The sequence below is a fragment of the Sciurus carolinensis genome, chromosome 18, assembly GCF_902686445.1.
Source record: "Sciurus carolinensis chromosome 18, mSciCar1.2, whole genome shotgun sequence".
Lineage (NCBI taxonomy): Eukaryota > Metazoa > Chordata > Mammalia > Rodentia > Sciuridae > Sciurus > Sciurus carolinensis.
Genome location: NC_062230.1, coordinates 33074065 through 33097988, shown reverse-complemented (window position 1 = coordinate 33097988; position 23924 = coordinate 33074065). Strand labels below are relative to the sequence as shown.

Sequence of the window (23924 nt, the reverse complement as noted above, 5' to 3'; positions counted from 1 at the left end):
GTCAATAAATATTTCTCAAGTGTCTGTTCCAGGCATTAAATCAAGCATTTAAAGAAACATTTGTGTGGTACAGTATGGTATTTGAATATATGACAAAATGCATAATAATTAAGTCAGGGTAATTAGCATGTATATCTTTTCAAATGTATAACCTTTCTATGTGTTGGCATCTTTGGACCTTCTAGTATTTTGAAATGTAAATCAGTGTAGACTGTAGTTACTGTACTGTGGTACAGAACACCAAAACTGATTCCTCCAGTCTACCTGTATTTTTGTATAAATTATCTTTCTTCCCCTCTCCTCTCCCTTCCCAGTCTCTAATGACCATTATTCCACTCTTATTCAATGAAATTGATTTTTTTTAGCATCCACAAATAAATGAGAATGTACAGGATATGTCTGTCTGTGCCAAGCCAGGCATTTTTTGCAGGCAGGATCCCATTTTAGCCTGTGTTGACCTGTGATTGAGCCACTATAGTCTCTGTTTTACAGATGAGGAAGCCAAGGTTTATAGGTCAAGGTCACTTGGCTAGAAAGTGGGTCTGAGATTTAGACCTAGGTCTGCCCTGATGTTGGCATGTTTTTGTTTGTCAGCATGGCCTACCTCCTTTCTTAGGGGACAGTCTTTCTCTTGCTTCTTCAATCCCTTAGCAGAGCCTTTTGAACAAAAGGATTCAAGTTGCTCTCTCAGAATGCTGGTGGACCAGTCCTTGGACAGCCTGATTGTCATAACACTCCAGTACATCCAGACAGGATCCCAGGACCATGCTGCCCTCCATTCCCTACCCATTGGGCCCATTGTTTCCAGCCAAGCTTCTTTCCAGGGCAGCTTGCCTGGTGCCTCATGTCCCCGTTCCTGGTCATTGCCAGCCACTGCTTTCTCCTTCCCCACCATGGCCCTGAGTAGGTTCTCGGCAACCTACTCAAAGGATTGCACCTATGGGATGTGGAGGCTGGGTCACCTTGACTCTCTCCTGAGCATGCGTGTCATGAGCTCCTTTGCAAACAGTACATTTCAGCAGCTGCCGGTGACGCCTCCTCGCTGGCCCTGCACCACCAGACTCCCAGGATGTCCACAGGTGCCTCTGCTGCTCCTGGGGGAGCTGGCCAACCATGCTGTATCCAAGGGCCCCATCACTGTCGCCAAGAGCATCAGTTCCAGGTGACCCAGGCTGTAGTAGATATAAAGGGGGAATGGCCTCTTCCGGCACACCTAACAGACCGGCTCCCAGGCTCTGAGCTGGCCCCTCCTCTTCTCTCCCTCCTGAGGTGCTGGTGAACTCCTGTTGGCATTCAAGACTCAGACAAGTTGCTGTCTCCTCCAAGTGCTCGTCAGCACACGCCCACTCCTTGCAGAGCCCTGTGGGAGACTCCCTCCCCGGCACCTGCGTGGCTGTGCTGCAGTATGGGGCAGTGCTTACCCACCCTGCAGCCGCCTTGAGACCCCACGGGGTGGTGTGGCTTCCTGCACTTTCTCCAGTCCCTGGTGCTTAGCTGGTGGTGCTCAGGGACAGATGGTAAGCCCTCTGGTGCTGCAGTGGGCCAGCTTCTTCCTGGATTCAGCTTTCTCCTATCTTGTGTTATGATGTTGTTACGATCTATTCAAAGTCCCCTAGCTGAGCTTACTTTTTTTTTTTTTAATTGAAGGCTAACATACATGAGAGTCTGGTAAGCTTAGGTGCACTGCTTGATGTTTTGATTATTGATATGATTATACCTGTGTGTAAAGCGTAGGTGCACAGCTTGCCAGTCATGGACACATAATCATACTGGTGTGTAATTTGGTCAGAGTGGACTTTTCCAGAACCCCATACAGTTCCTCCTTGGTCTCTAGCACTGCCCCCACCAGAGTAATACTACTCTGACTTCTAAAGGTGCTTCTTTAAAGTTTTGGGTTTTTAAAAATTGTGTTGAAATAAATATGACATCAAATTTGCCATTCTAACCATTTTTGAATGCACAGTTCAGTGGCATTGGACATTGTCTTTAGAGGTGTGTTTACTTTTAAATGGTGCTATTAGTACTTTCTTGGGGCAAAACAACTGCATGACATCGAAGCAGATAAGAGTGGAAAGTGAAAGTCCCCCAACCTCAGTGTCTTCCTCGGAGAACCACTGTTTTCAGTTTGTGTGTCCTTCCAGACCTTTTTCTGTGCATTTTCATGCAAATATCAACCATGGAACACGTGATGTACATACTGGTCTGCGTTTCAGCTCTGCAGTTTCTCTCTTTAGGCAGTGTGGGGATGGAACCAGGGCCTCCAGGGCGGGGCAGCACTCTACCACTGGCCACATCCCTCACCCTGTGTTCTTTTGTTTTTGTTTTCCATAAACGGACTGACTGACTGCTTGATTGATTGCAACTTGCTTTTTCATGTGCAGCCTGAATCTGGGTCTTTCTAAGCTGGTGCACACAGGCCTAGTGGGGACATACATGGGATGTCTGTCTCACTAGTGGTGGTTGCTGTCCCCTCCTCCACCCTGGTACCCAGGCCTTGCTTGTTCCTCCCTCCTGACCCCTCTCACAACCTACTCTCAGATCCCATCCATCCCACATTCCTTGAGAGGCCTTGGCACTGCCTAAGGAGTCTCCTTTCCCAGAGTACTTGTCTTTTTAAAAAGCCAGGACCAAAGCCTCAGACTGGTGGGTGTCAGGCCGGGGAGCCTTATCCAGCAGGCAGGTGCGCAAGGCAGGGAACAATTAGGCTCTTGGGCTACCCTCGAAATTCCATTCCCAACTTTTAGCTGGCCCCAACCCCAGAAGCTGACCACAGTGCTCAAGGCCCGTGTGTTTCCTGGTCAGGTGCCTGGAAGAACCACTGCAGTCAGAAGGCCCCTCGCCCCCATGTTTCTCTGAAGCCCTGCTCAGGCCCTGGGGGGTTAAGCCCTTGGCAAAACCCGACCCTGTGGTGCCAAGGACATAGACCAGGTTTTCACAGCACTCATCTCAGGTGCATGTGTTTTCGTATTCTCTTTGTGGAAAATAAACCCAAAGGCCTTCTGGGTGTTGACTCCAGATGGGCCGTTTGTCCCCTCTCACTTGGTTTCTTTGGACTTGGTCTTTACTTGTGCTTGGTGCAGGTCCTGAGGGTGTTCCGCTCTTTTGTCCTCTCCCCTTCCTCCCTCCCTCTTTTCTCCCCACTTTCCCTTTGGTGTAGGTGCCCACCCTGTAGCCAGGACCTCACCCAGCAGCAGCCCTGGGAGCCCCTGCTCTGGGCACTGTGGTTTAGCACGGGGAGCCCAGTGGGAAGGAGGTGGACAGGGACCCTCCTCCGGGCCTTCCTTCTGGAACAGCCTGCATTGTCCAGTGTAACGAGATTCCTGGGAGGCTGGCAGCCAGAGGGATTTCCACAGGAGCAGCAGGAATGCTCTCAAATCTCTGCCTACGTTCCCAGCTAGGTTCTACCAGCTGGGACTGTGTGTTGTAATGTTGTTGATATCAAGGGGGGAAATACCAGCTTTTTAAGTATAGAAGAATGAAAAGGAAATAAAAATAGCCCTTAACACCAACGTCCAATTGCCCATTGTTGAATTAAAAAAGAAAAGTTGGTATGTGTACATGTTCAGAAATTTTAAACCAGGTGAAAAGAATATACAGTGTGCTTGTATGGCGAGTATCTACAGTGCCTGTCTTCTTTCTCCCCGAAGATGAAATGTTACCTTCTTATGCCTCTTTCCAGGAAAAGCTGTGCTTAACATTATGTGTAGTCTTTGAAAAGCTCTCCTGAAAGGAACCCTGTGTGTGCTCTGTTCTTGCCTTTTCACCCTGGCTCTGTTTCTGCCTCAGTCCACCTAGGAACAAAACCCTCCGTCTTTTTAACATCTACATGTTAAATGGTGGACCATATTTTTCTTACCACTCCCCAGTCGATGGTCCTTTAGGTTATTTCCAGCTGTTTGCTGGGTGGTTGCATTTTTTAAGATTTGAAATTTCCCCAGTAGTGTGTCTTCCCCCTCTTCCCAAACACCTGATCATCAAGAAAAACACATCCTTAAGGAAAGTTCTTAAACTCATTCTTACAATTGATTTTTTTTTTCTTTTTGATAAAGGCAGGGAAAGGTAAATGTCATGTGGGATGCTTACTCTTTCACCACTTTCTGAAGAATTTTTAGTATTTTTTCAGTGCTGGGGATTGAACCCAGGGCCTCGTACTTGCAAGGCAAGTGCTGTACCACTGAGCCACATTCCCAGCCCTGAGGGACCTTATGTCCATGTTTCATTTAGTTCTAGAAGGTTAGAGTGACTTGCTACATGTGTCAGACAAAGATCCTAATTGGGCAGCTGGTATGGAATTCAGACCACTCTGATGGCCCAATGCCCTACTTCACCTCCCTCTGTTCCTCCAATTGTTCAGTACAGTCGGAATCCATGCTGAGCCTAGGGAAGGGCTTCTACATCCATCCATGTGAATTTCTGCTCCTCTTAACTGGGGGTGGGGGAGGGGTTACTGTGCATTTGGTCTTGGTTTTCTGTGTCTGAAAGCTTTGATCTTTGTGTAGCATGCTCTAAAATTCTCCGGGAGTAGGTGGTGATGGGAGGAATCTAGTCTTCATCCTGGGGCCTCACTGGTGAGTTCAGGAGAGGATGAGGGGCACCCAGGACTGCATTCGATCCCACAGCATCCTCGGAGGGCTCTGATGGATGCTGTCTGTCAAGCAGTGCACGCTCTGAACACTTCCATCTTTGGGCTTTTGGTTGTTGGCATCTGTAATATGCTATCTGGGTTTCCTGGACAGAAGAACCATGTCTCAATTTATCTGTCATTTTTGTGGTTGAATAATCCAAAGTGGGTAAATAAAAATGAATGTTTGGATTTGGATGCTAATTTAGCTCTCAATTGGGTTTTGTTTTGAGCGTTATTGAAATTAATCTGTGTGTCTTGAGCACATACCACTTATTGGCAAGGTACAGTGGCCCCTGGAATACAAATGTGGCTCTTAGGGGTATGTTCATAAGATGGATAATCCACATCAAGATAATGGAAAAGTGTATTCTAAATCTTTTTTTTTTTTTTTTTTTTTTTTAATGACAAAATGATGTCTGAACATTATCCAGAGTCTGGAAAGGGAAAAACATTTCAATCAAAATCCTGCACTGAAAAAATCAATTTCCTTTCGTCTTAGCTCCTTTCTAGACATGGTTTATTTGCATGCATATATTTTCCTTTTTTCTTTCTTCTTCTTGAGATAAGGTAGTGCTATGTTGCCCATGACTGACCTTAAACTGTTAATCTCCTGGACCCACGCTGCCTTCCTGCCTCAGCCTCTGAGCCTGGGATGATAGGTGCCTCTGAAAGAGAACTCAGTTGAGAACTGGTTTGAGTTCCTGGTGAAGCACTGCCATTTTAGGGTGGACTTGGGCTTTGGAGTTGAGCAATCCTGGGCTCAGATTTGGGCTCTGCAGCTTGGTGGTGGCTGACACTGGGCAAGTTCCTGAACCCTTTTTGGCCTCTCTCTTCTTAACTCTGAAGTGGACTCTGTACATGGTTGTCAGGAAGACTGAGTTACAAGAGAATGGGAGGCGAACCATAGGTGCGGGTCTTTCGCTCTGTGAGGCCCCTGTGTCCTCCAGGAGAAGCGTCTTCCAATGGAGAGAGCTCATCTTTGACTGTCACTGATGCTAGCCAAGCACCCTCCTAAGGAGAGCCAGCGTGTGGCTGCATCCAGGGAACCTCACCTTCTCTTTTTTGTTACTTATTTTCACAATAGTAAGGCAGGTTGATGTTCCACTTCCTGTAGTGAGGTAGTTTCTTTTAAAACAAACTTACTTAAACATTAATGGTGATATCGATGAGCTGTAGCAAAGACACAGGTTGTGTGGATGGTATGTGGGATCAAATCCCAGCTCTGCTGCCTCCTGGCTGTGCGACCCTGAGCAGATCATTTATTTGATTTTTCGAGATGGTGACGATGTTAGTCCTAATACTAGAGCAGGAAGTAGTACTTGTTGTTTGGGGATGAACTTCTAGGCAGAGACGCTGGAGCAGCTTGCTAGCATCCGGTAAGCTCCCAGTGTTCCGATTAATGGGTTCCTTTCTTGGACTCCCCAGGCCAAGCCCAGCATCCGGTGCTTCATCAAGCCCACCGAGACGCTGGAGCGCTCCCTTGAGCTGAACAAGCACAAGGGCAAGAGGCGGCTGCCCAAGAGACCCAACTACAAGAACGTTGGGGAGGAGGAAGAGGAGGAGAAGGGGGCTGCCGAGGGCGCCCAGGACGACGCCGAGAGGGCTCCAGGTACAGAGGGTGGTTCAAAAGGCGTGAAGACGAGTGGGGACAGTGAAGGTGAGTGCCCGGCACCACGCCCGCCAGGCTGCCGTCCGTGTCCTCTCTGTACTACTCTGCTCCCCACACGTGTCTGTGGGCACCTCTGTTCCCTGATGCCCACCAGTGTCCCTCGTTCTGGACAGTCCAGCCATTTGGAGCCAGCTGTAGGCTGTGTCACAGCACATCCAGCCCAAGTCCCACCTCATCGAATGGGAGACCTGGAGCAAGTTTCCCCATCTGTTAAAGAGGGTCACAAGTAGCACCTGCTTTGTAGTGTTACTCTGAGAATTAAAAGAAAGAATGTGGTGATACAGGCCTGTGTCCCAGCAGTTCAGGAGATTGAGGCAAGAGGATCTCAAGTTCCAGACTAGCCCGGGCCTGAGCAGCTTAGTGAGACCCTGTCTCAAAATAAAAATGAAAAAAGACTGGGATGTAGCTTGGTGGTAGAGTGTTTACCTAGCACAGACAAGACTCTGGGTTCACCCCCAGTACCACACACACACACACACACACACACACACACACACACAAAAAAAAAGGTACTACATCTGATCTCTTCAGAACAGTGTCTGGTCCATATTTAATTCTGTAACAGTGTAATAGTATTCACTGCTGCTACTGTTATCACCATTATTATTATTATTGTCTTCATCATTATTGCTACTGTTCTTATTCCTAATAATTTGAAATTATGATTTGTGCCTAGTGCAATTTGGAAGAGAGAGAGGGATCCATGTTTAATAAACTATATACTTTTAATAGATTGATTTTTTTGGAGTCATATATATCATACACAATCCACAAAAATCTCCCACTGAGAGTGTTTAGAAGCCCAGACTGTCTGGAGCGAGGTGTGCTGTGTGGTTGGTAAGCACTTGGTGAGCAGAACGCTTCCCTTCTCTTTGCCTGGGCCAGGAATGATCTGTGTTGCTTTCTTCCTTCACTCTTGTTTAAATGCTGAAACCTTTTGAACTGGAGAGCATTTGCATATATTGGAATGGGCCAGTTACTTGTGTCATGGACCAGACTCACAGCCACACAGATGGGGCCTGTGACTGTAGCTCCAGGTACTGGGGATATGGGTGATGGGACTTTGTGCTTGGTGACAGTGGGGTAGGAGCTCTGCTTGCCAGAGGGAAGAAATGCAACCTCCAGGAGAAAGGCAACCCCTTCTCAGCAGCCCGGCCGTGGTCTGCTGGGGTGCGTTTGTGCCAGCCAGCCTCCTGGGCCCTGGGCCGGCACTGCTGCACTGAAGCCAGCTCTCCCCAGCCTCACGAGCGACTGTGTGAGCTCCCTGTCCAGGGCAGCTGAAGCTGTGCTGCAGCCCCTTGCTGAAGCAGTGGCTGGTTGCTCGTGGGTCTTTGGCAGTTGTACACAATCCTGTTAGCAGAACACACCCTGCTGGCCCCGCTCTGATTTTCTTAGCAGTTGTCAGTGAATGACACGATTGCATGTCAATAAATGTGACCAAAACGTCACCCTCATGTCATCCAGATCTCTTTCTGAGACTGAGACCTCTGACCTGCTTCGGTTTCTGTTCAAAGTGTGTAGTATGGGCAACCTTTGCCAACAAATATCACTTTGGTGGGGAGGTTGAGGAGCAGACACAAAGACACAAGGTAAGTCATCTGTACTTGCTTATTTGGGTCATCTTAGAATTTTTTTTTTTTTTTTTGAAAGAAAGTTGTCTATTTGAACTCGGTTTGGCCATCACTGGATAGCCGTACTGGGGTGAAATGGACATCTTCACCTCATTTTGTACACTGTGTTCTCTTCAATTTTGTCTTGGAAAGATGCTCCTGCCTTTGTTCCAGTCCTTTTAAGGGATGCTCTCTAGCCAGCCCTCAGCTGTGACTAACAGTGGTGTGGACAGGGCAGGCTTGGCCCCAAAAGCATAATCAGTTAGTCACTGGGTGGCCCAGTCCTTGTGAACGGGGATGGCAAGCTAGCTCAGCAAGCCTGACCAGCTGGGACTGGAGGGAAAGCTCCTGCCACTGAGCGCAGCTGCCCTGTGGAGGGCCCAGGGAGGAGTTTCACCAGCCCCCACAGCAGGCTTTCCAGGCGGTTGCTTGGCCAGATTGTGCCCAACAAGCCAGAAATTTCCCCATAGGCTCTGACTGGGCAGTCGGTGCTGACTTCAGAGCTCAGTTAAGTATGGCTCTTGGTGACCCCCTCAGCAATTTTGGTGCCCTCCTAATTTCTTGAACACATTAATCATTCCAGAATATGATGGACCTGTCATCTTTCCACTCAACTCACGTAAATAAATACAGTATTCACAGACTCGTCCTTCTGGGCGGCAGCACTTCCATTCTGGAGCTTTCTGAATCATATTTGATCTCTTAGTTAGGCTTACATTTGAAGGTGCAGTTGTCAGTACTCTTTCTCCAGACTGAACTTGAGTTTGGACAGAACCCCACAGCTGTTGACTCCTGTGACTTGGAAGCTGTCTCTCATTCATGGTGCAAACCAGTGGACAGGGCAGAGGGATGCTTTGGCTTGACGTGTCAGGCTTGTGTCACGTGTCTGCCCTACTGTGGCTCTGATAAAATCGGAGAAGCAAGGGCATGGGTGCAGGACCAACAGAGATGGCAGACTCTCCCCAGAAGGCCCACTGTGTTCTGGGCACCCCCTGCCCCTCACAGTCATCTGCTTTCTCCCTTCCTGTGTTGAGGTGGGTATGTGGCTTATTTTCTCCTCCACATTATTTCTTCTCTAACAAGCTTCTTTCATTTTGTCCCTGCATCTCTAGGAGATAATTGACAGCCTGCTTGTAACAGACAGACTCAGGAGACTCTTAAAGAGATACAGGCACTAACCCCCCATCTCTGCCACCCCTAGTCTATTAGTGAAATCTTTACTTAAAAACAGGCGTGTGTCACGAGGTACCCTTTTGCCATGACCTGATTTGAATGTGGCATTAATGTTTTTTTTTTTTTTACAAATGTAGCACCCAGAAGTCACATCTCCTCCACATTTGAACCCAGATGCAGAAACTGTGTGAAGTGAATGTGCACGCCTGGTCCGTCCATGCCCAACCCTAGTTTGCAAAGAAGTGCGCTCTACCTCAGGTCCCAAGTAATGAATGACTCATCATGAAACCAAGAAATCACAGGACACCCTAAATTTGCAGAAATTGAGTATTAAAAGGAAGAAGAGGGATATCATAGTCTCCGAAGCCAAGGAAGTGTTCACACTGCACAGGAAGCCAAACATCCCAGGGTGCTGGCTCATTTCTTAGCTTCAATCTGGAAGGACAGTTCTCTCTTTTGGGATTTACTTAGAGTAGTAACTTAATAAGCAGACCTGAGACGAGATTGAATCATTTGAATTTCTCATTTGAACAGTGGGAGTTGGTTTTGTTTTTTTCCTATGGAATAAGTGAATGTTCATTGCACAGACTTTTCTTGGAACTCAGCAAGGGCATGAAGAGAAAGCAGCAGGATTGATTTGAACCTGCTAGGTCAGCTGGAACTGAAGAATCCCTGAAAATTGGGACCCCAGCTTTGCCTCTTTCTTCTTTAAGTCTCCACTAGAATGAAATGAAACCTGACCTCATTTCTGGCTTGTCTTGTAAAGCCTGGTGGTATTCTGATTGAGTTAGCCAGGGACTATTGGAAAGCTGGTGTCTGAATCTTAGCCCCACCCCTGAGCAGCCGTGTGACTCTGGGCAAGGCGTTGCCTTCTCTGCATTTCTCCACCTGTAGAGGGGGATATCTCATGTCCAGGCTTCAGGTTATCATAGAACATTCACCCTGCAGCTTTTGGCTTATGGCACAAGTGCACTGAATTGGAACCCTGGTCAAGATGAAGGACAGGGTGAAGAACTGAAGGGGCATTTGAAATTGGTTGTGTGGGCTCTGTGCCTGGATCCCCAGGCAATTGCTGCAGGATCTGTTTCTCTATTGACTTATATCACTAATAAGTGAGGCATGTGGGTGTGAGTGTGAGCGTGTGACATCACAGTGGAAGAGAGGGGGGAGAAGGGTCAGTGGGCCAGGCACTGATGTGGCGATGTGGGATGTCAGCTCTTGAAATGGATTTAGCTAGTGTAAGGGGGAAGATGGAAGGTGAACTAGGATAGCTCCTCTGAAGAACTTCCCAGAGAACAGTTCTCAGCCTGATCTCTTATTCAGTAGAAGATACTAAAGAGCAAAGGGAGGGACCCCTATATTCTCAGCGCACACACACTCATCGCCCGGGACTACTTGCGCCCTGAGACTGCTCCAAGCCAGGCAGCAGCATGCAATCCTCCTCTTACTGCCTGGGTAACCAGCAGTGTCCTCCCTTCCCCTGGCCTGCCTTTGAAGGCCTCCTTTCCTTCTCCTTTCCCTCTTTTCACTGTTGATTTTGCTGTGATTCCTGGCATATAGTACACAGAGGACAATTGAGAAAAATCCTTGACTTTGTAAAGTCAAGAGGCCTTTGGGAGGTCATGCCTGCCAGTTCCCTGAAAAGCACTTCATCTACCAGATGCTAATTGGATTAGAATAGTCATCTTGGGAGAGTGGGTGAATTGTCGCTGTGCTCTGAACAGCAAGTGTGTCAGGGCAGTGGGGAACCTCAAGAAAGTGACCAGAGTTGTCATATCACAAGGCAGAAGTTGTTGTCTGTGGGTGCTAGGGTCCTCAGGCCTTTCCTGGCCAGTAGTGGCTTCCTTAGCACAGCCATTGCCTGGATGACCAGCTGAAAGACGTGGCCTTGCTGCCTTTTAATACACGTACACGACATGAAGTTGGCTGTCTTGACCATTTTAAGTGTGCGCTCCGGTAGTGCCTGAGTGGTGGTGTGCATCCATCATCACCATCCCTCTCCAGAGTGCTTTTCTGTTTGCACACTGCACTTCTGTACCCTCTAAATGCTGATGCCCCATCCAGCCGCCCGGGCCGTGGCAACCACCGTTCACCTTTCCATCTCAAACATCCATGAACTCATACAGTGCTGGTCTTCTTGTTGTTGCTGTTCTGATTCTTTGTTTTGTTTTTGAAATGGAAATATTTTTGTCAATTTTAGTAATTAAAAAAGCAATACATGGGCAGAAAAATGAGAAATTATACTCCATTATATATGATGTATCAAAGTGCATTCTACTGTCATGTATAACTAATTAAAACAAATTTTAAAAATAAGTAACACATGCGCTGGGCTCAGTTTCCCACACCTGTGGGAAATCCCAGTGACTAGGGAGGCTGAGGATCACAAGTTCAAAGCCAGCCTCTGCAACAGCAAGGCACTAAGCAACTCAGTGAGACCCTGTCTCTAAATAAATTATGAAATAGGGCTGGGGATGTGGCTCAGTGGTCGAGTGCCCCTGAGTTCAATCTCCGATAACCACCCCCCAAAAAAGTAATACAGGGGTGTTGTTCTTATAAACCATTCAGACAGGATAGAACTATGCAAAACAGAAGGCGACGGCTCTGTGCTCCCATCTCTCAGCACACCCGCACATCACACACTTGTTGGAGGAACAAGTCACTTCCGTCCTGTCCCTCTCCTCCTACAGCATCGGCGTGCCTTGGTGCAGGCATTGCTGTTCTCCACCATGCACGTGAGCTCAGCGTACTTCCTACCCTATGTTCCAGTGATGTTTGTTGGCCCAGTACAAGTTGGAATCCAGAGTCGGGTGGTGCCTTTCCTTGTCACGTCTCCAGCCTCTCATCCTCTGGAGCACTTCCACAGCCTTTCCTTCTCTTCAGTGTTCATTTTTCTTCCCTTTGTGCTGGGGTTAGAACTCGCGACCCTGACATACTCGTCACATGCTAAGGTGACCTGTGTCCGCAGCCCCAATGCCGACTTTTTTGAAGACTGCAGACCCCCTGCTCCTTTGTGCTGTGGGGTGCTACTCAGTTCATCTGTCTGACATGTTCTGTGATTAGACTGGTTCTGCATGCTTGACTGGAACGTGGTGTAGGCAAGCTGTGTCGCATCAGGAGACACATGATTTACTTCTGTCCTTTCTGGTGATGTTCATTTCAGTCACCTGGTCAATGTGTTGCTGAGCTTCCCTACTATGTAATTACTTTTTGTTTTCTTTACAATTAGTAAGCAGTTCCTGGGGGACACTTTGAGATAATGCAACTCTTCAAAATTCCTGTTTAGCTTTGACATTCGTTGATGATTCTCACCCAATTCAGTCTTCACCGTGATGGTCACAAAATGACAGCTTTTGCAGCAACAGCCTGCTCCTGCTCTGGTGTTGAAAAGTCTGCCTTTGTCTTTACTCTGTATGCAAGATTCCATCTTCTCTCCATTTATTTGCTTTTTATGATCATAGTCTTCATCTTTTTAATGGTTTTTATTTCATTACTCTATTTAATTATTTTGGTGCCTAAATTGTCCCAGAGTAGGCCCAGGGGAATCCTGTCAAGCTGGCTGTATGTCCTTGTGAGAAAGCTCCATTTTTTCAAGCAGTTCCTGCCCTTTCTGCCTGAGAAGGTATTCCATTTCATCTTATACCTCTTCTGCCCATTCTTGCCATTAGCCATTTCTCTGAAATGCCCTGTTTCCTTTCAACAGGCAGTAGTTTTGCAGGCCAAGATCTGGGTACTGAGTGTTCTCTTTGTCTTTGCCTTTTGGTCATTTCAGTGGACAGAGGTGAGACACATATGCATGTACATATGCAAGATATAAAACTGTGAAGGTGTACATATAAAACTCTCAAAACTCTGCAAACAGCTGTGTTGAAAGGGGTGTGTCCCTCCTACATACCTCCTACACGCCTTCCATCTTACCCCTTCTTTGTCTCGAGTCTTTCTTCTGTTTCTTTTTGTGAGAATGAGCGGATCGAGGTGGGTCCCTGGCCTTGGCTTGCACACAGGGTCGTGTGCTGTGTGTGCACTTTTTGCTTGGCAACAGCTCTGGAAGTCACTCCTTATTAGTCCGTAGAGCTCTTCCTCATTCCTTTTACAGCTACACTGTGTGTGTACCAATCTCTTATGCAGGGACATTTAGGGACTTTCTGGTACTTGGGAATTATAACAATACTGCATTCACTACCCTGCACATGTGCGTTTTCCTGTTGTTGAAGGTATCTCTTCCAGGTGCATCTCTACTAGCGGGACTGCTAGATTGAAGGTTAGAGTAGGGATGTAAACTTTCCTTTTAAATTGTATTTCAGTAGAAAAAGAGAGATAGTTAAATAAAATGATTAAGCAGGCAGTATAGGCAGTACAGCTGCAGGACAGAAACTGTGCAGGCCACTGAGTGGGCTCGAGGGACTAGATGACTCTGCAGTCCCTTCACACTCCCAAGCAGAAACCTGGTTGTAAGGATGAATGACTTGCCGTGTAACTGAGGCTCAGGTGGCGCCCTCTGACGGTCCATCATCAGCGCCTGGGCCCCTGCTTTTCCAGTGGAAATCTGTGCACCCGAACCCTCTATGCTGCTTCCTTGGTGGCAGCAGTGTGGTGCATGCCCCCCAGGAGGAAAGCTAGGCCGCACTAGTACAGGCACAGCATCCGCAGGGACAAGTGGGAGTAGGGGTCCGGAAGGCCACGCAGAACCACACCAGACCTGGTGTGTTATTTAAAGGGATTCACCAAGACCCTGAATCATCGGCAAAGGCCAGTCCTCTTCAGCATCCTCTTTTAGAGATGGCTGTGGGGTCCCTTTCAGAGCAATGAGAGTCTGGGGAGACCCTCTCCTCAAAGACCTATTACCTGCCACTTCTGTGTCTAGGCAGCATTTTACCCATAGATCTGGGGAGCTGCCAGCCCCCATGTGAGAACTGGCACCTTAAAAGTTGTTGAGTAATATTGTTCAAAACAAGGGGTGGGGAACCTGTTTTGACATTTGAAGAACTGATCTCCTTCATCTGGAAAACTAATCTGAATGGAACAGCTCATTCCGCGGCTCTGCCGGCTGGATGTGAACTTGAGGGAGGGGGTGGGGTACACAGTAGGAATACGTGGGTGGCACAGCTGAGGTTTACAGACCTCATTCTGTGTGGAGAGGCCCTCGAGGACCTGGTCCTGGGCCAGGGCATGATGTAGGCTAGGGAGGGCTAGTTCTGGCTTTTACCCTACATTTTTAGGGGTGGGGAGCAGTCCTGGCTTTGCTGTCATGTTGCAGCCATGTAAAGAGCCTTTGACTTCTGGGTGCTGTTTCCTCAGAGACACTGTCCAGGGTTGGACCCACCAATGGTTTTCAGGCAAATTTTTGTGAAACCCCAGAATTCCAAAAAGGGGCATCAGTGGAGTACCTGAGGGATTCTGCAGGCAGAAACATTCGGCATCCACCAACTTTCACCTGGAAGAGCCCTGCTCTCAGCTGTCTTCTGCCTATCATGGAAGCATGCCCTGTGAAGTTGTCATTCAAATTAATGACTGTATTTCAGTTGTAATATTCTGTCCAGCATGTGTGAGACCCTGGGCTCCATCCTCAGCACTGCAAAAAAAAAAAAAAAAAAGGTTGAGCTGCTTAAAAAATGTTTGACATGCACTAGACAGATTATCTTCAACTTCTCTGCTGCAGACTTCCAGTGGTAGTCCAGGAAGATCAAAAAGCCGAAAGGTGGACAGCCATGTCATGGCAGGCTTGGTCTTCTGACCAGGAACTGGGGCTTGCTTGCTGTGACCTTGGAGAGTCCTGGAAATTGCATTCCCACCACATCAGCCAGGCAGGGGCAGAGCTGCACATGGGGAAGCGAACTGGAAGCCAGGGGAGGTGGGCCTGTGGTCACTGGGCTGAGGTCAGAGGTCGCAGGAGGCTGGCTTCATAGTTTAACTTGGTAGACTTCAGATGTCTTTAATGGCATGCTGTCAGTAAACACAGTTTATATAAGATTTAAGCCTGCATTTCCCAAGAATATATTCATTTATGATAAATTATATATACTTGTATTACTGTGCTGCTAATGCTATGTATGGTTTAAAGCACACAAAATAGGAATATTAAGGATGAGGACAGTTAAAAAAATAAAAGGAACTGCTAGCTAGTGAATCATCTTGCATACCCACTGGGGCAGCAACCCCACTCTGGAGAAACTGGAGTGACTGGGCGCTGGGGAGGCTGGGCCTCAAGCCCCCGAGGAGAGAGAGGCTGCTGTTTGCTCACGCTACCTGGGCTGCGCTGACTCAGCTTTCTTTGAATTGACTTGTTTTTTTCCTTAAGTTTACCCTCATTCTGACTGTTAATATTGCACCAAAAAATGACTCTCTGTGCAGCTAGAATTTTCTTATAATGCCCATTTAAAAAGCTATGAAGCCATATAGACAGAACCACTTAAAAATCATCATTGGCTCCCAGCTGTGTAATGGGGACCACCCCATGGGTGGCATCTGCCGTCAGATCAGGAGGGCAGGTGCTCTGGAGAGTAAGCCTGGCAGAGACAGGCCCCAGTGCAGGTGTTAGACCACACTTCCCCATGCCAGGGTGGCTGCTAGCACAGTCATACTAACAAACAGTTCAGGGAGAGTGGTGGGGACCAGATGTCTCCCTGGAAGAAAACTGTGTGCACTTCGATCACAGACGGTATCAGGCTGTGGACCACCCACCCCTGCCACATGTCACAACCACAATGACTCATTGTCAGCCCTGCCTACTGCCAAAACTTCCTGCCCTGGACTAGACCAGTGCAGTCATCCATTGGTCCATTCAAGAGATAGTCACTGTGCACCTGCTCTGCCCCAGCCCCAATTTAGGCTCTGGAGATACAGGAAGAACTGGACAGATGAGACGGCTTCTCCTATGAAGCCACAGTTACTGATAGTAAACAATCATAAACATAGATAATATAAAATCCAGCAGTTATAAACACTGTAAGTAAAATCAAGGTAAGGGGTAGAGAGGACAACTCTCCTGTGTAGAATAACTCCACATCGTTTGTGTGGATACCCAAGGAGGTAAAACACAGCTCCCCATTCTTTAAGCATGGCCTGTTCTTAATGGCTTCCTTCCACAGAGCGTGCTATGGAAGAGAGGAAAAGTAACTTTGCATTGGGGAAATCTGATGCATATTAACTTGTTAAGCACTGAACAGTGACCCTGGAGACAAGGCCTGAGAAGCACACACCTCCTCTGTCGTCTTCCTCTCCCCAAATCATCACCCCAGTTCAATTATCAGAAAAGCATCAGGTCAGTCCAGGGTGAGGGACTCCTCAGACTGTCGGTCTCAAGATCGAGGAAAGTCTGAGAAAGTGGCAAGCCTGGAGCCACTTAATGTAGCATGGGATCCTACCAGATGAACGTTGAGGAGCTGGGTTTGGGGCTCAGTGGTGGAGCACCTGCCTAGCATGTGTGAAGCACTGGGTTTGATTCTCAGTGCCACGAAAAATAAATGAATAAAATAAAGGTATTGTGGCCATTTACAACTAAAAAAAAAAAAAAAAAAAACTCTTTGGGAAAAAGAAATGAAATCTGAGCAAAGTATGCAGTTTAGTTAATCATTTAAAAGATGATGAACTAAAAGAAGGTAGAGAATATATCTGAGAAAATGACATTTGAACCGAGTGTCGTAGGATGTGACTGAGTCACACCTGCGTAGAGAAGACTGAGCACGAGAGCATTCCAAGCACAAGGAATGACTGTTCAAAGATCCTGGGGCACAAGAAAGCTAGGGCATTGAGAACTAGTGAGAAGGCTGACTCAGCTGAAGTGTGGCGTGCCCACGGGGCGGAGGTGGAAGAGCTGGCCATGTGAGGCTTCACTGCCATGGGAAGCCATTTAGATTTCACCTGAGTAGGACAGGCACCAGGAGTCTCTGAACGGAAATTGACATAAGCTAATTTCCTTTTAAAAATCACTTGAGTTGGTGCGGAAAAATAAGGGGGGCAAGAAATGATGCAGAGGCCAGTAAAGGAGGTCCTGGGGAGTGGGGGGCTGTGCTGGAGCCTGAGGTGCACTCACTCGCCCTCCGGAGACAAACACAGGTTCCTTTCATCATCTTGTTCTCCCCACTGTGTCTCTGTTATGGGGAAAATGATCTGTACCCACATTCCAGAGGCTGGCTGAGAAAGTTCTTGCCCTCCCAACAAGGACTCTGTGGCAGGGACACCTGGAAGCACAACTGTCCGTCTTTAATTCCAGATGTTTTTCTTTAGCGGTTCCCAACTTTTTCTAAAAATAAGAATGTACATCATGCTTAAGTCAGTTGCTCTAAATCACTCTTATTTAACTGGGAAAAATATGAAATGAGGTTCCTAACCTCCCTTTGGCTTCCCAAAGGTGAGTGGAAAAACAGAAGGCTTCAGTGCCGTCCAGGCTCCTCCTAACCGTAAGCAGCTTCAGAACACCGTCAGTGGGTTTGGCCACGTCTTACTAACCATGTGTCCTCTCTTCTAAGCTGCCGCAAATCCTTTGGGAAGGAAATGTGGTATCGATAAAGTAAAGTACCTTTTTAAAATCATGAAATAAATGATTGCAGTTTGTGTTGTGTTGTCCAAATTAGGGTCATGTTTCTTGGTGTTGCTAAGACGAACAGTTCTGGCCCATCTTGTTTCTCCCCAGCGTGTCGCTGGTGTTTAGCTGTTGAACATTTGCTTGACCTGATAGGAGTGACTTATACGTGCTTATTCTCTAACGTGTTTATGTCTACACTTCTAGGTCTGTAGAGCTCTCTGGGCTCATCCAGTCCCCGTATTCTCTTCCAGAGATCGAGATGGTGATCATGGAGCGCAAGCTCTCGGAGTTGGCCGCCAGCACCTCCCTGCAGGAGCAGAACACCACAGATGAGGAGAAGAGCGCTGCGGCCACGTGCTCTGCGGGTGTGCAGTGGAGCAGGTGTGTGGGGCTGTCCCCATGGCCTGCAGAGCTGGCACAGGATGCTCCCGGGCAGTGACAGCTCGGGAAGGAGAAGCAGGGCCCAGCAGGGCGATCGAGTGCTCTGGAGCTCAGCCCTTATGGAGAGAATGCCAGGATAGAGCACCACCGCCCTGGAGCTCGCCCTGGGCCACACTGCACCCCTGCAGCTCCCAGGAAGGACCCCTTAGGAGCAGACTCAAGTTTCCCTGCATCCTTCATTCACCACCTTGCACACCACCATCCAGAGGGTCGCCCTCAAGACTCAGCCAGCACGATTCAGTGCTGTTGCCCACCTTCCATCTTGGCCTGATGGGTCATTTCAGTGCTGGTCTGTGAAGTTGTATCTCCTTAATCCTTGGTGACACTTTTCCCTGGATCTTGCTGTAGTGCCACCCCCACCAAAACGTCTTAGTTTCATGTGTCTCCTTACCAAGTGGCCCCACTACACAGCTCCCTGCAGTAATTCCTTATGAACAACACATGTTCACTGCCTGAGCTGGGGGTGGTGGGGGTGCTTACCCCATCTTCTTTACTGTTCCAAGAGACGCCTACTGATTTTCTTTTTTCTCCACATCTCTACTTGGCAAATGTTTCAGTTATCTAACAGATGGGATTTATTTTTATCAGATGTGCAAGAGAGCCATTTTTAGTTTTTGTTAAACAAGAAAACATTAGAATATGTTGAGTGTGAGTGAACAATTGTTATAACCTATAAAGACCTTTTAATTTTGCTAACAAAAAAAAATGTAGCTCCTGAAACTCTGGAAATTAAGGAAGTCATTCTGAGTACAGAAGGTAGGGACAACCTTTGATGGTTGGCACAGCCCTGGTTAGAATGTGGATAACTGGAAACCCCACCAGTGACTAGCCATGAAGGAGGCAGGAGCAAACGAAGGTGATGCTGCAGGGCTTTGTTTGGCTTCTTAGGATCTAATACGCATTTTGCATATACTTTGCAAAATAGCATAATATTGTAGCTTTGCTAATGAAGAAAAATACCTGTGTATTGCCTACCTTTTGTCAGAAGCAAACCAAAATGTTTAAATTTTTTATTTTTATTATTATTATTTTTTTTTTTTTTTTTGCGGTGCTGGGGATTGAACCCAGCGCCTTGTGCTTGTGAGGCAAGCACTCTACCAACTGAGCTATATCCCCAGCCCCAATGTTTGAATATTGAGGATGATACTTTTGGGATTTTTTTCCCTGAATTTTAGTGGAAAGGTTTCCTTAGAGTGGATTGAAATTTGAAGTTTGGGTGATTAACTGGCATCTTTGATTTCATGCCTTAATAATAGGGACTGACTCAGCGCCTTGAGTTAGTCCATCTGGGGAGCTTCCGACCAGGTCCCTGCTCTTTCAGGGAGAGACTGGCCAGCGTGGAACATTGCATCTATTTTACAAAAGTATTCAGTTGGCAGTTGGCAGAGACTGCGACAGCTTTCTTTCCCCACTTCCCAGCACTGAGGCAGGAGCATGCTGAGAGAGAGGAAGATGGCTAGTCATTCTCCAGATCATAAAGTGAAACTTGACATTGACCTGCTTGACCCAAGATACAGCATAGCAGAAAGTGAAACTTTTCTTAAAGTCCTTGTACAGTTATGGGCTGTATCTGCTTTCAGGGTTAAGTATAGACCTAACAAACTCAAAAATTTAAAACATTATTTCTTTTCTTTAAAAAAGAAGAAGTTTTAATCCAAGTGTTGTGGCCCACACCTATAATCCCAGTGACTCTGGAAACTGAGGCAGGAGGAGATCAAGGTCCAGCCTCAGCAACTTAAGACTCTGTGTTAAAATAAAAAATAAAAAGGACTGGGGACATGCACGGTGTTTAGTGTCCCTGGGTTCAATCCGTGCTACCAAGAAAATTTAAATTTAAATTTTAAAAAAGCAGTGAAAAGGGATGAAAGTGATACACGTTCAGAAAATGTGAAAAAAATCTTTAAAAGTATAAAGAAGGAACAAAAATGTCCCTGATCCCAATATTCAAAGGCCACTGTTACTACCATTTTGGTTATTTCTTATCAGTTGTTCAGTGCCAGTGTTCTGGGAATTCTGCCCTTTCTTTCCCAGTGGTGTGTGCCTGTCATTCTTTATTCCTCCTTTTTCCATCTAAATCAAACCCAAGCATCTTTCCTTCTTTATCATCTCTACTCTTTATACATAAAGCACTTGGTGACTTGATAAGACTTCATTGCACAAAGTATATCCATTCAGCTCTTCCTGTTTTTGTACGTGGTTATTCATATTATTTCCAAATGAAAATATAATCCAAATTTTAAGCACCTGGTTTACAAGAAAATGGTTTGTACTTTAGCTTGCTCTTAAGTATCAAAGTTATCACTGGAAGCTTGCAGAGATGTCAGTGTTCCCTTTAAATGTTTTTTATTTTACTTATTTATTTATTTTTGTGGGTTACATGTTTATTTGAAATCCTATAACCAATGCACTTTTACTTATTTTTCTTTTGCATTTTTCAGTTTAACATTTGTATTGATGGTACATTTGTGGAGTTCAAAATTCAAGAGTATTGAAGATTATGCAGTGACTGTTCTCCCAGGTTCACTCCCCATAGATGATCAGTATTGATAACAGCTTGTGTATCCTTCTAGGGGTTAACCACTCACTGGGGTGCTCTACTCTCCTAGTCTCAATCTGGCATCCAGAGTGAGCAGCTACAATAGTCATGGGATCAGAGCCTCCTGCCTATGGACCAGAGCTGGGTACTCTGTTATGCTTGTATGAAGAGTCGTTCCCCTGAAAGGGTGACATTTTGTGTGTGTGGTTTTCAGTATTTGCAGCTGCTAGTTATATCTCATTCACAGAGCCTCAGGGGTGAGAGACCTCACAGTGGACTCTCTAGTCAGGGAATGCCAGTCCAAGGAATTCCTGAGCTAGGACCCTGCCAAAAGGAAATTGTGGAGAAGTGCCCTTGGAATATTAAAAATAGAAATGAAATGGCAGCTGCCAGGTGTTGGCTCTTCCACGCTGCCTGGCCCCTGCTTGGTGCCTTTCAGAGCACCTTGCATGTGAGTCTTCACAGGAACCCTACAGGGTCTCACCTTTCTTCCAGGTGGGAGGTGGAGAGGTTTGAAGTGGCTTGGCCAAGGGTCTGCAGCTGTGAAGAGGTGGAATCAATTTGAACTCAGGCAGTCTGGTTCCAGGGTTGCTGTTAAGCTTGTTCATGTTGTTGTTGGGGTCTTGTGCGGTGTTACTGGTCTGTCACACTGTCCTGTTTTCTTCCTTTGTGACCCATCACTTTGAAGTGATGATCTGTGTCATTCTGTATCTCTGCTAACTGGCACAGGAATGCAAAGAGCAGGGACTTTTGTATCATTGTTCCCAGTGCCCAGGACACCTGGTGAAAGATTGTTGAGTGACAAGACAATCTCTTCCTTGGTCAATTTCCACTGTAGATAGCAGTTTCCATGGACAGAGCCCATCTCATTTGTTTTAGGGTCTCCAGTGCCTGACACTGGACCAGGCCTATAGTGGACTTCCCACACACTAATGGCCTCAGAGCACAGAGTTATGAGAAGCAAGGGCTGCTGGCGCCCTGTGAGGGGATGGCAGAGGGGAGATGGTCATTTTGTGCCATGAGGCTCATGCATGCTCACTTTTTTCCAGACCCTTCCTGGATATGGTGTACCATGCCCTGGACAGCCCTGACGATGATTACCATGCCCTCTTCGTGCTCTGCCTCCTGTACGCCATGTCTCACAACAAAGGTAGGTGCCCTCCTCGCCCGCTTTCCTGCCCATGAGTGGATACTCAGCAGCATCCCTCCCCTCTGCTCAGAGGAAAGGGGAGTGCTTCTGGGGAGGAATTTCCTTCTTGGCTTTCAAGGCCAGCTCCCACAAAACTGTTCTGTAGTCTTCCTTAGAGCTTCTCAGGTGTTTTTGCATAGACTGAAGCCACAGGAATCGGTGACTCAGACAATATGGGGAAAGGTTTGAGTGTTGACTGTCTAACCAGTGGGACTGTCTTCACGCTGTGGCTTTCTGTCCACCCCTTGCCTTGCACCCGCCTTAACCAACGACCACTTTCCCAACATCAGAACTGAAATCAGTCAAATGGTGACCTTGGTTTTGCTATTTATAATACTCAGTGTTCAGAGCTAAAATAGACCTGGGTGGATTTGGTGGAAACCTACGTTTCCTTTCTGAAGAAAGGTGTGGTCTCTGGCTTCCCCTGCAGAGGCTGTGTGGCCAGGGTCCACTAGGATTTGTCATTCTCTCCCCCACTACCACTATTGGGAACAGCCCTGGTATTTGCCTACCTGGCTTGACACAGGCACCTGGGAAACCTCCACATCAGAATCTCCTCAGAGGATTCTGGAATATTCCCTCTGGCCGCTGCCCAGAGCTGGTCTTGGCATAGATGAGACATTACTTCAAATGACGTCTTGGAGGTTTCTCATAAGCCTATTGGGGAGTAGGTGGAGTTAGTTTTTACTCAGCCTAGGACAAGAGACATTCAAGCATATTTGACGTAACTGTTTAAATTGTAATCATGAAAAATAAGTGGCAAAAAAATACAGTGACCAGTTTCTTCCCACTCTTGTCCCCCAGCTTTCCTTTTCAAATGCAGTTCAGACTACCAGTTTCTCATATTTTTTCAAAAAGATAACTACATATACCCAAGTGGGAGTATATAGGATTTCCAATATCTTCTCTAGTCCCCTCCAGCTCCTGGTTCAGCACCTGGCCTGCAGGTGCCTCAGTTCCTGGAAGCAGACCAGACTCCATGGGGCCTACTGGCTCCCACCCATGGGTTGCCCACCGCTCCCCAGGCTCCACCCTCTGCACCCTTCTCATACCAGCTCCACAGTCTTGACTTCACTGGCTGTGTGCTGGAGACTCCTACCTGGGTGTTTTCAGCAACTCCCTGAAACAGTGTGCTATACCCCATAAACAAACATTTTTGCATTTCTGTTTCAGTTGCAGTTGCCAACCACACTTGAAATGCCAACCAGACTTGAAATGCCATGACTCTTGGCTCCTTCCTTTGCTCTTAGCATGTATCAGATTCCATGAGTTCTCCCTTCCCAGCCTATCTGATCAGCAGACTTAAATTCTGAGTGCCCACCCAGTGCCTGGCTCTACGCCAAGTATGGAGGTGAGAACCAAGACATGGGAGGGAGCAGGGTCTGGGTCTGTCATTCCAGTGGCCATTATCTCAGGCCTGGATTAATTATCAGCCTCCCGGAAGGGTCAAGCACATTGCCATTTTATAATTCATCCTCTATAGCACAGCTAGATAATTTCTTATATTAAGATGACTTTGACCCTGGTTTTTCCCGTTCAGAAACCTGCAGTGCCTCCCTCTTTCCCTTAACCTCCACCCTCTTGCACCAGTCATGTGGGATCCTGTACCAGTCAAATTAGGTTCCTTTCCAACTCGATCTGGTTCTTAGGACTTCCCTTCACAAATCTTGGCTCTGGCCCAGGGGCTTTCAGATTTTTATGCAATGACATAAATCTTTCACAGAGATGAATCGCAGCAGCTGTCATGGTGCGCTCGGACTCTTCAACACTCTTGGTTGCAAGCAACAGAAACTGCCTCTTACTAATTGAAGCAGTATAGCAAGGCCTCTGGAACTGCTCACAGGATCCAAGTGGTTGCTGAAAGGCCAGGAAAGATGGTGACCTCAGCAGCAAGCATTCATGGGCCTTCCCTCCAGGGCTCTGATTTGCTCCTAGCAAATCCCAGGCTGGGAGTCTCTTTCCATTTGATTTTCAAATTCTTCGGCAAGAAATCAGATGGTTCAGCTTGGTAGTGTGTCTAACTCTGGAACAGTTAGTTTTGGCTGGGAGGTAGTGTTGCATTGTATAGACTTGGTCCTTGGGGCTCAGCTCTGTGTTTGGGACTGTTCCCAAGAACAGGAGCTTTTTGGAAGCCCAGCAGCCACCATCAGTGCTAACA

The 23924-nt window shown here is 47.1% G+C and overlaps 1 protein-coding gene across 6 annotated transcripts in view; it reads left to right on the top strand.

Moving 5' to 3' along the window:
* Clec16a (C-type lectin domain containing 16A) overlaps positions 1-23924 on the top strand; it is a 190029-nt gene that overhangs the window by 45210 nt on the left and 120895 nt on the right. For 4 of the 6 annotated variants that reach the window (XM_047533057.1, XM_047533056.1, XM_047533060.1 and 1 more), the window contains 3 exons: positions 6050-6281; positions 17852-17981; positions 21627-21727. In XM_047533057.1, coding sequence (XP_047389013.1) covers positions 6050-6281; positions 17852-17981; positions 21627-21727 — 463 coding nt within the window. The remainder of the gene's footprint in view (positions 1-6049; positions 6282-17851; positions 17982-21626; positions 21728-23924) is intronic. The other 2 variants (XM_047533059.1, XM_047533058.1) reach the window with 1 other exon arrangement.